This window comes from Crocodylus siamensis, chromosome 4 (assembly GCF_052110815.1).
Source record: "Crocodylus siamensis isolate JL-2025a chromosome 4, ASM5211081v1, whole genome shotgun sequence".
NCBI lineage: Eukaryota > Metazoa > Chordata > Crocodylia > Crocodylidae > Crocodylus > Crocodylus siamensis.
In genome coordinates, this window is record NC_143398.1 from 183,506,811 (window position 1) to 183,518,958 (window position 12,148).

The 12,148-nt window shown below is 43.1% G+C and overlaps 1 protein-coding gene across 1 annotated transcript in view; it reads right to left on the minus strand.

Annotated features, from left to right (window-relative positions):
• Positions 1-12,148, minus strand: part of LOC149867305 (aldehyde oxidase-like) — an 87,477-nt gene that overhangs the window by 50,028 nt on the left and 25,301 nt on the right. Inside the window, exons 4-10 of the mRNA XM_090045149.1 lie at positions 7,757-7,853; positions 7,298-7,406; positions 6,323-6,449; positions 5,446-5,507; positions 4,795-4,881; positions 1,307-1,387; positions 792-936 (exon numbers count right to left, since the gene is read on the minus strand). Coding sequence (XP_089901275.1) covers positions 792-936; positions 1,307-1,387; positions 4,795-4,881; positions 5,446-5,507; positions 6,323-6,449; positions 7,298-7,406; positions 7,757-7,853 — 708 coding nt within the window. The remainder of the gene's footprint in view (positions 1-791; positions 937-1,306; positions 1,388-4,794; positions 4,882-5,445; positions 5,508-6,322; positions 6,450-7,297; positions 7,407-7,756; positions 7,854-12,148) is intronic.

The window sequence follows — 12,148 nt, forward strand, 5'->3', positions numbered from 1 at the left end:
CACAGGTTTTTCTGACCCCTGTATATCCAGGGGTCAGAAAAACCTGTGGGGGAAAAAAAGCAAAGCAGTGCATGCACAGGCAGTGCGTGCCACTCAAAAGCAGAGCTGGGCTACTTGAAGCCACACTATGACTGCTGGCCAGGCTCCGTACAGCAGAATCTCCACTGTTGCAGCCTCAGGAGGCCCCCAGGACCTCAGGTAAGTTTGCTGGGGCCAGCACAGTGCTGACCCCAGCCTCTCCTACCCTACCCAGGATAACTTGCCATGCACCAAAGCACGTGTGGCATAGGTGCTCCCCCGAAGCTGCTGCTACATGTCCCTAGGGAGCCAAATGTCCATGCTTATGTCAACATGGCTGTAGAGCTTAAGTTGTGGCCCCAGCCAGCACTATTGTCCAAAAGGAACTGATGATAACACAAAGAGAATGCCTGCATTTCAAGAATGGAATTCACAGTTACGCAAAGACTGGGGTTTTTTTTGGTTGGTTGGTTGGTTTTTTTTTTACAAAAAATTGTTTTGTGATAACCCTCCCCACAACATCTCTTATATGTCATGTTTTTTAATAAAAATACATATAATTCTACTCCGTCCTTTGATCTGACACCAGATAGTCCAATTTTATAAGGAAGTTAAAAGTTAGTGTAAAAGTGCTAATAGTCAATATAATTTCAAGAAATAAAATCAGTACCTCACAGTACTTTTATTTTAGTCCTGGGCACCAGATTAAACCTTAGATTTTCTACATCCATATGACCACTTCTTGTAGGGAAAGGAGATCCAATTTTACATACCGACACTGGTGTTTCCTACAACAAGAGGTGCTTTTGGATACTTGGCTTTCAGCTCTAGTAGCTCTTTTAAACTAACAGGAGAAATCCATGTAGTTCTTTCCCCATGGAAAACCAGAGTTCTTTTTTGCTGGTCTTTCACCATTAGCTGTAGAGGAAGGAATAATGATTTAGTACTTGTTCCGAGAGAAAATATCCAGGTATTAAACCATTCATTTAGCAAAGTAACAGAACAGGTGTAAAGAAACAAGATAACAGGCTTCTGCAAACAGAAGGGTCAAGTTCTGCCATCTGATACATATACAAATATGCAGATATAAAACAGTGGAACCGTCTGAGGTCATACTCCTCAGCATTTAGGTTTTCAGTTTTGTTAATCTTACAATTAGGAGATGCAAAGAGGTGTCTTCTAATACATAAGAGAGTTCTCTGAAATATTTAGAGTGCAAAGCACAAACCTTATTCTTTTATTCAAGAACATGGTCCTTCCTTCACTAGTTAATTAAGCTTGATCTTACCAGTAGCTTAGGTGGAAATATTAATTCCTGAGTTGAGTCCCAGGGCTGGAATTCATCTGTAGCAAACAATTTTGTGCAAATCTAAAGGGAAAAATATTTTCACTGATTAAGAGATTGAAAGAAAAATAAACTTTTCAGTTAGATAGGAAGAACGTAATCACAATGTCAGGGATTTACATCAGATTTGAACAGAAATGGTCGTATTCTTACAAGATTATTACCTAATGCTGTCCACAATCTATATCAGTAGTTCCCAAACTTTTTTTGCTGTGGCCCACTCCTGGGAGCAGACTGTGGCGGCAGACCGTGGTTGGGGGCATGGGAACTCCCGGCACACGGCGCAGCTTGTCCTTTGCATGCAGCACTGCTGGCACTGCCCCTGCAACCTTCATTTGGGTCGCGACCCAAGGTTGGGAACCGCTGATCTATATAATGCTCACACTGGATTATTTTAAGATTTCTATTGTGTTTTATAACAATGAAAAAAATAACCCAACATGTATAGAGCTAGATATAGGCTGAAGTAGCCAGAAAAAACAAAACAACTTTCTCTGCAATTTTTTTCTTGTCTCACAAATCCTTAAATGACCTAGAGCTGGTTCTAGAACAGTGTTGCTGGTTGGGCTGGATGAGAAGTGCCCAATCCCTCTGCAGGCTGGATTTGGTAGGACCCAATCTGGACGTGCAGAGGGAGGCAGCCTGGCCCTGATCAAGCCTTGCAGTGGAAGGGGGCTTGGGCCAGCTCTAATCTAGCCCCGTGGGAGGGCGAGTGGCTGTGACCTGGCCCTGAGCCAGCCCTGCAGGGGGATGGGGTGTAGTCTGTCCCCAACCTGGCCTGGCCTGGAAGGGGGCATGGCCTAGCCCCATGGGGATGGAGGGGAAAAGGGGCTATGGCTCAGCCCTGTGGGAGGAAGGGGGCATGTCCCAGCCCCAACCTGGCCAAGTGGAAGGAAGGGGCAGTGTCCCAGCCCTATGGGGGAGGCCCAACCCTGTTGGGGGAGGAGGGGCTGCAGCCCAGCCCCAACCAGGTAGCCTGGAGGGAAGGGCGCACCTGAGACCCATCCAGCAGAGCTTGCAATTTTGGTGGTGGGAAGAGGTGGCAGTACTGCCATTGCTCCTTCTCTGCTAAATTTCCCAACCTATGGGGAACCTTGCGGGCCAGTTCCAAGGCTGATATATGGCCTGATATATGGCTTGTGCGCCGGAGGTTATGAGTACCCCTGTTCTAGGTCATCTGACTTCCTTTAGATAGCTAGGCAAAATCAGAGCGAATGAGCCAACCCTGTGCTTTGTTTCCAGCTCACAGAAACAGCCTTTCAGAATTACTTGCAGTTAGGTATATCTTACAGTAACTTGGCCTAAGACATGATCAAGCCGCTCTAAGACACATGAGAGACTGAACTCACGTCTAATATGACCTAGATGTGAGCAGTGTTCCCTCAAAGGAGTAGCAGTCCATGAGTGCGCTGCTTCGGTCCGTGAGTGTGCCCTTTCAGTGCGGCATGGGACACTTACCAAAGGTAAGCTGCTCACTCCCTCACCCAGGACAGGCAGTGGGGGCTGGTGAGGGCTCCGCTGGCTCTGGGGAACTGCTCCACTCCCCTGCATCGCCTCGGGGAGCAAGGAGGCACATGGTGTCAGGGCTGGGGAGTGGAGCAGTTCCCTGGAGCCGGTGGATCCTGTGGAGTAATTCCCCGGAGCTGGCAGAGCCTCACTCAGGGCCGGCAGCGGATCCTCCCCAAGGTGAGGCAAGGCAGGGATGGAGGCTGGGGCTGGGGGCTGGTGTGGCCTCTGCTGGCTCTGGGGAACTGCTCCGCAGGCTCCGCCAGCTCTGGGGAAGTGCTCCACTCCCCAGGCCTGATGCCACGTGCCTTTTCACTCCCCGAAGCAATGTGAGGGAGTGGAGCCCATGCCAGGCTTCAGCCCCTGTCCCTGCCTTGCCTCTGCCTCACCTTGCGGAGGAGCTTACCTTCAGTAAGTGCCCCACACTGCAGCCCAGCTCCTCTCCCAGCGGCTATGCGGCCTTTAAAAGTTTGTGCGCAGCAAGACTTTTACTTGTGCGGCCACAAAGATGACATGCAGCAGCCATTTTTTTGCCCCAGCACCAGATCAGATCACCCCTAAATACCAGCTCAGATTCATCACTTCTTTTATAAATTCTAAGATAATTTACACCATTCACTTAATAGACTTTTACTTTCCAAATCTTAATTAAAGTGAAGTTCACTTCTGTGCAAGGTGCTTTGCCCCACTTAAATGAAAAAATAAAGACAAAAATGCCTTTTCTGTTGTTTTGAATATTGCTTGTATAAACAAAACTAGTCAGTAAAAAACAGGGTTTTTTAAAACTAATGGTTACCTTTTAATAGGAAGTATGTGATACAGTTAAAGTTTTATGGCCCCTATGTAGTGGGATGAAATTTTCCATAAATAGCTACATCACCTATGGAAGCGGCCCATGAAATTATTACAGGCGTTATCTGTTACACAATATTGATTCAACATGAGGGTTTTGGTCATTTCAGAAAAAACGTTTCTCAAAAAAAATCACCCATGATTTTGAATCAAGCCATGATTTTGCTTTTTGTCAGAAGACAGACTTTTTTTTAAGTATAAGGTTGATATGTGGAAATAAAAAGGCTGCTGAAAGTATGGAAGATCCACCCTTTCAGGTATAAGAAAATTTACAGCTAAGTACAACATTGGCATTAAGCAGATGCAAGTAAAAGGAGGAGATCCTCAGTAATATTTAGTGGAATCCTTCTGTTGCCTCTTAACATTATTGGCACAAAGAGACAGATTGCTAAAATTTGTAAAATTGTGGCAAGTCAAAACAAGAACCCCCACAAAACACAAAGCTTTATCTTACAATACTTTAAAAAGGTGCTCACAATTCTTGTCAATCCTTAGTATCTTTAAAAATATATTTTTAAGTTCCGTGATGCAGTGATCACCATGAAAATCTTATCTTCTCCCTATTTATCATTATGATATACCCATAGTAAGTATAAGGTAACCACAGAAAATGCTACCAGTACCCCTTCAGTCAGATTTATTATTTGAAACTGGCAATTATAAATATATTGGTGGGGCCACTGAATGAACCCATATGTACACTCTTGAGAAATTATTTGTTTTGATCTACTTTAAACCGCATTCTCAGAGGGTTGTTTTCTCCTGCTCCTTTATGAAATCCTAAATGATATATGGTAAGTCTTCAGGATTTCTTTTGGCATGTTTTCTCAATAAGGTCCTGAATTTGTAAACAAATCCACTAGGCTTAGGCAGACTCTGCACTAGCACACCTTTTTGGTTGTTCAACTAAGCTGTTGTACAGCGTCTCACATTACATGGCAATTTTGGATTCATTGCAGTTGCCTCTGCGAGATTCCTACTTCTTCACACTTTACAAATAAAGAACAATTAATAATTCATGTAGTATAAATGTAAAAATTGAATTGAAGACAAATGGAACAAATATGACATACTTCTTTACCCTTCCCAGGAAGCAGTAGGTTTTCTTTTAGGTCCAAGCAACATTTTTCATTCTCTCTGATTTTACAGCAGTCCAAGTCCTAAAGAAGTAATTAACAATTCACTTCCATTTAATACAGCAAGACACTTCTGCTAACAAACCTTAAATGAATCAGCAAGTATTCATGTTTTCAGCTAGTGTCCTATTTTGCTCTAACCTAACTGTATAAAGGAACTCCTACTATTTAATATTTCACATGCAAAGATATACAGTTAAATACCAATCTCTCAAAGTGAGCGAATTCCAAAGCTAACACTGCCAAATTTCACACACTATATATTTTAACAATCAATATATTAGCATCAGTTACACAAAAACTCATATTTAGTTATCAAAAAAGTCAGCTTCAAGTAGAGTGTAAGAATGGAAAAAGGTAAATGTTTTAAAGATTATAAAGCCTGGGAGTTGTAACTTACACTATATTGAAATATGGACAGTAGTGGGTGTGATTGACCATCCACTAGTGACAATACAAGAAATGTTACTAATATTTAAAGTCTGTCATATGAAAATAAAGGGCAACATATAGCATATCCAAAATAAAGGTTCATAGAAACATAGTTGTGTGATTAAGAACAAATCCACTGAACTTACTTCTACTTACTTTACAAAAAGTCTTACACGCATCAATTATTGGCCTGTAGCCAGTGCAACGGCATAAATTTCCTGATATAAGAACAAACAATTAAGAGAGTTCAATTAATATATTTTCCATATTAAAATAACAGGATGCATAAAAATTTAGCAAAACCCAAAGCACAGAAGTTGCAGCTTTACAGCGTATTCAAAACTTCACTAGAGTGTATAATACTGCCCTCCCCCTCCAATGATCAATAGTTGGATCTGAAGTCAGGAACTCCTGTCATGTTTGCCCTACAACATTTGTCAGGTACGTCAAGCTGTGGAAGGGTCCTCCATCTGAACAGAATAATCAGAATGGGGAACAGGAGACAAGGAAGGAAGCAGCCATAAAAGATATGTCTGTCTTGATAGAGAGGGGACTCTCTTTTAAAGCTCAGAAGTCCCAGGAACTATGAACCATTCCAAAAAGAGAGAGAGAAGCAGGGCTTCCAAGTGAGAAGAAACTTCTTCAACCACCTGGTAACTGATGAATTTGAAAATCCAGAGAGGTCCCTTCCAATCAGTGTTTACACACTGGTCCTCTAAGGAAACATCTAGGAATAGGCAAGAGTATAGGCATTTTAAGGTCCCTCTGGAACCAATCACAACATAAGCTTAATTAATATGTTGACCTTTTACTGATCACTTGGATTATCATTTTAATCAGAAGGCTTTCCTCCAACTCTGCTCAGAAGTGCATCTAGAGTCTACCTCCTGCTGTCGGCACTTAGCTCTTTTCCTGTGTGACTTTCTTTATATTTTCTTCGACATGACTGCATCTACTGTATTAAATAAACTATTAATCTTTTAAATTCACATTGTAATGCTTGCTGTGACATGTTACTTTAATAAGAACTTACCAGCCAGTGCTTCAGATATCTGCTCCATAGTGGGTTCAGGGTGATTTCTCAGTAATGCATATATGGACATAACCATTCCAGGGGTGCAGAAACCACACTGAGAGCCATGGCATTTGGCAATCCTTTCCTAAAACAAGGTAAGATAGGCCCTGGTTTCACAGTGCAGCAATACTGAATTTTTGCGGGGTACTTTCAGAAGCAGGCTTATTTATGTTTTGACACAGGTACTGAGAGCATTGTCTACTCATTAACACACAAAGCGCCTAATGCAGTTTTATTTTTTACAAGAAAACACTTCAAGAGCAGCATGCTTGGAAGCATTCTAAAACACCAGAGATAAAGTGGGGTGTATTGGTGATGAACACTGACTTCAATCTTGATTGTAGACTACACACGCAAACAGGACGTGCTTTGCCCAGAAACCTCTGAAAGTAAAACATGAGAGCTGTTCTACCATACACAATGGGTCTTGAACCAAGGGCTATCTGAGCAGGGCCAATAATCAGGTGATTTCATAGATTTCATAGACATTAGGGCTGGAAGGGACCTCGGGAGATCATCGAGTCCAGCCCCCTGCCCAAAGGGCAGGAAGTCAGCTGGGGTCATAGGATCCCAGCAAGATAAGCATCCAATTTACTCTTGAATTGATTGTTTGCCCTGAGGGCCCCAAGACTGTCTGAGAAGGTCCAGTCCCTGGATCGCCCTAAATCTCGAATCAGGACTGTTCACGGAGACTGCGGCACCCAGCTTTGAACTTGTCAGAGAGAGTAAGGGGAGCCCAAGATAATAATCCCAGGCTCCCCCTGTACTGGCAAATAGTAGCAGTGGAATAGGGATCTGATCCCCAGTCCCAAAATTTTGTCTCCTGCCATGCATATGTGGAATTACAGGAGGCATGATTGCTGGGATCAGGGATCAGATCCCATCACATCATTAAATGAACATGTGCCAGGGCACAGCAAGACACATACTTACCTGAACTGGGTGAATTCTTGATTTTATGCTTCCAATACCTTCCACAGTGGTAACAGCAGCACCATACAGACAACAAATGGGAATCAGGCAAGCATTGGCAGAATAATGTCTTCAGAATGTAAAGGAGAATCAGAGACATTAATATAGGATGGGCGATAGTTTTCTATGACAAAGCTTGTTACGATACAGTGTCCATACAAAAATTACACTCTGTATTCCCAACAATTTGATGTATTTTTAAATATTTTTACTTAAAAATTCTATGTCACCATAAAATACAGTCAATACAACAATCATTTAGCCCTATATCAGCAATGTCTAATCAATGATTCTAGGGAACATCACCAAACATGAATATGAGCATAGTTCATTGTTGTAAGAACTGCTTTCCTTTACAAAGTTAAAAATCTTGATTTAATTACATCAATTTATGATTTTTTTAAAATGCATAAAGGATACTGTATCTTCTTGGAAATTGGCTCGTATGTTGATATCATCACAGTGCAAGCTCCACAGCTACCTGTCCCACAGCCATATTTTGTTCCTGTAAGATGGACTGAAAGAACTACAGATAAGGAAGAAGGAACCACGTGTTCTTGTTTAATACAATTTTGTTCAGTTTGCCCAGATGTGTAAAGACAGACTGGAGTCTCTTACTTGGATCAGATTGGCTTTGAATTGAGTGACCAAAACAAAGATTAGATATTGACTGAATGAGAATAGAAATTTCTCTCTAAAGCTAAATGATTTTATAGCAAACAAAATGACAGCAGTTGACATGCTGTCAACATTGTTTTTCCCAGTGGCAGGGTAGAACTAACTTGGATGCTCAAAGGTTTTCTTCAGTTGCTAGGCATTAAGGGCAAGTGTTTATATTTTCCTAAATTAAGGTAGTTATTTTGTAGGGACAGTGCATAGGCTTAGAACTGCTCACACAAATAACACAAAGCCTGTAATATAAATGCAATATGTAGGACCCATTTTGTAGACTGTAAATAAGCCATAAATTCTGCAGCACTGAGTTTTGTTCAAAGTTTGGCAGTATCATCTATTTAAAGTTATTTGCTCTGAGGGATGGAGAAAATTATTATTCAGATGTCCTGAATTTAATTAAAAAGGACTCAGGTAATGCTGCTTACTACTTGCTCAGCTCACATGGAGCAGTTTCAAGGATCTGAGCCAGGGGAGATCAAATAGCATTTAACAATGGAACAAGAAAAAAAAAATCAATGAACAAGAATTATATTAATAAAACAACGAAAGAAGATCTATGAATTACAGTTATTTAGAGAGTGTGAGTTTGTAGTACAGAAGCAAACACACTCCTTTATGCTAATAATCATTAACTCATTAATTCATGTATGCTAATAATTGAATAACAGTTAGCTCAACAAGACTGGTAGCTGTAGTACTCTGTGTGTTCTGCAATTAAGTGAAGATACTAATGTACTGGTGTTACAAAAAGCAAGTCAAGAACCCAAAGTTGTTACAAATCCTATCACTCTGAAGGGAAGTGTCACCTAAGTTGAAGTGTAAGTATTGTTTATATGTTTTAGGTTGTAGCTGATCAGTTCATTTCTCTTAAATAAAATATTTTATAAGTGCAGCATGTTTTTAATGGCTGAGACATAAGGCTAGAGAACAGCTCCTTCACTCCAATCCTTTTTCCTTAGAGAAAAAGGGATTCAGTTTAATAAAGATAAACCCTAAATTAAAACCAGCCCACTGATCTCGAGCTGTTCCCTGTTAAAGGGTATATCACAGACGTTCGTTTATCCACTTGACAGATCAGAATCCTAGCACTACTAGGCCCCACTACAGAAAGGATGTGAACACATTGGAGAGTCTAGAGGAGGGCAGTGAAAATAGTTAGGGGGCTGAGGCACATGATTTATGAGGAGAGGCTGAGAGAGAAGACTGAGGTGGGGTTTGATAATAGCTTTCACACTAGGAAGGTGGTGAAGTACTGGAACGGTTTACCCAGAGAGGTAGTGGAACCTGCATCCTTGGAGGTTTTTAAAGCCTGGCTCAACAAAGTCTGGGCTGGAATGATCTAGTTGGGGATGGTCCTTCTTTGACTGGATTGGGGGTTGGATTAGATGACTTCCCGAGGTCCCTTCCAACCCTAAACTTCTATGATTCTAACTCCAATTTGACTGTAACTACTAATGTATCTATATAGCCACTCCTCCTGCCATGGTGTCCTTTTCTGAAAGAATGTACTGCTTGGCCCATTATTACATAGTGGGTATATCTGCATGGCAGAGAGACCTGGGGGTCAGTCTGCCAGCCCAGGGCTGCTCTGACTAGGATCAATTTGCTGCAGAGGAGCCAGCAGCTGACATCAGTTCTCTATGTGATCTTGATTCTTATAAACTACATATTACTTGCTGCAGTGAAGCACCCTCATGCTCCAGCCATCCATGTCAGTATCTACACGTGGGCTGCTGACAAAAAATTGACAAATACTACCTTGCTGTGGAGTTTATTAGTTTCCTCAGTCCTAATAGGGATGCAGGTGTAGATGCTGAGACATTGACTGTAGAGCTAATTAGTCAGCTCCGCAGTAAACATTAGGGCTGTGTGAAGCTTCAGGTGCAGATTCGATTTGGAGGAGATTTGGCCCGATTCTGTGGCCAAATCTCTGAATGCTAATTGAATAAGGAGACCAATATAAAGGTCCGAATTGATTTGGAAAAGATTCCAAGAGCTTCAGAGATTCAGGTAGTCTCCAGGGGATCACTGCAGCAGGGAGCTGGAGCTGGACTCCATGCTGGTAAGTAGGGGGTGGGGGGGGAGGGTTGCAAAAAGGGGGAGGGGACCATGGGGGGACCCCTGCCAGGCTCCATCCCCTGCCTGCTCCCCCAGCTCCCCTGAGCGCCCCATGGTCACTCTCCCAGCCCCACCCCCCACCCATGGCTGCCCTGCCTGACCCCAGCTCCTGGCCCTTTAAAAAAAAAGTCCCTATTTCCCGGCTCCTGCCAGGCAGAAGGGTGATCTCTGCTAGCCCCCACTGCCCTGCTCTGCATGGGGGGCTCTGCCATGAGGTCCCCAACCCCCGCCTCTTCTCCCAGCCCCCTCATGGCTGCCCCGCCCAGCCCCAGCTCCTGGCTCTTAAAAAAAAGCCCCGCACTCACTGGATGCTACAGTGGCTGTCAGGGCTTCTGGGAGCTCGTGGCAGAGCCCCCCATGCAGCGTGGGGCAGTGAGGGGCAGCAGGGATCATCCCCACCCCACCTGGCAGCAGTTGGCGAGTCAGGGCTTTTTTGTTATTTTTAAAGAGCCAGGAGCTGGGGTTGTGAGAGTGGGCAGGGGATGGGGACTTGTGACAAGAGCCCTCAATGCAGTGTGGGGCCATGGGGGCAGTCGGGATTGCCCTCCCACCTGGAAGCAGCTGGTGAGTAGGGGCTTTTTTTTTAAAGAGCCAGGAGCTGGGGCCAGGCAGGGCAGCCAATGACGGGGCTGGGAAAGCAGGCAGGGGATGGGGCCGATTCGGAGATTGGGCCATTCGGCAGCGGCCGAATCTCCAAATTCATTTGGGACAGCGATTCAAATCACCGAATCGAATCACTGCCCCTCAAATTGGCCGAATCCGGATCCAAACCAAACACCAGCCACTTCGTACAGGCATAGTAAATATCTCATGTAAGCATCTACATAAGATGTTTACTGCAGGGCTAATTAGTTTGCATCCTTATTGACTGTAGGACTTTATAGCATTTGTAGTTTTATTTTTAGCTCAGCACTGTGTAATTTCTACCTCCCTTGTCAATTGCCTCTTCCACAAATGTTGTATAAATAAATCAGGTATCCAGGCTGTAGCTGTATTGATCTAGAGGCAAAAGGAATTAGAACTCATGGTAGAGGTGATATCTTTTATTAGATCAACTAGATTTTTGAAAAACAAACAAACAAACAAAAAAATCTTTAATGGCAAGCTTTCAGGCACAAACACCCTTCTTCAGACATGGGAGAAAAGACTATAAAAGTTCTCCTGGGTAGAAACGGAAGCTCATATTTCATGGAGTTGAAGGTATGGCAAAATCTCCTGTTTGGAACAGTTCATTTTATTTGCAGATTAGGTACAGAGAAAAGTTGGAATAGTCTGTTTACCACAAATTTCTTTGGTGGTAAGCAGGATGTATTTGTATTTCCTTCTGGTTATGGTATTTCATATTTCACAGTCACTCTTCTGGGCAGACATTTCTTACGTGGTAAAGTGTTTCAGACTATTCCAACTTTTCTCTCAGCCTAATCTGCAAATAAAATGAACTGTTCCAAATAGGAGATTTTACCATACCTTCAACTCTCCTATGAAATATGAACTTTCATTTCTACCCAGGAGAACTTTTACAGTTTTTTCTCCTATATCTGAAGAAGGGTGCTTCTGCCTGAAAGCTTGCAATTAAAGATATTTTTTTTGCAAAAGATAAAGTTGGTCTAATACCTCTACCATGAATTCTGATTCCTATAAATAAATCTTCATCTGACTGATTTCAGAGGAACCCTGTCTGAATTCCACTTATCTGATAAAACAAAATATTTGAACCAGATCAAGGATTGGCCACATTTTTCAGTGTGGGGGCTGGAATGACACAGCTTGGGTCAGAGAGGTGTGGGTACTAGAACCATTGGCACTTCTACCTTCTGCTCAGTTGCAGTGTAGGTGGCAAAAGCCCCCCTTTGCTGGAGCCCATGCCAGCCGACAGAGCTCCTACTCCAGCAGAGGGCCAGGCAGCTGACTATGACTCAGCACAGAAACAGCTCTCCCTCCACCAAAGCCCAAGGCAGCTGATTGTGGCCCAGCAAAAGAGAGGCCCCTGCTGCCAAATGGCACCAAAGCCACAGCTCC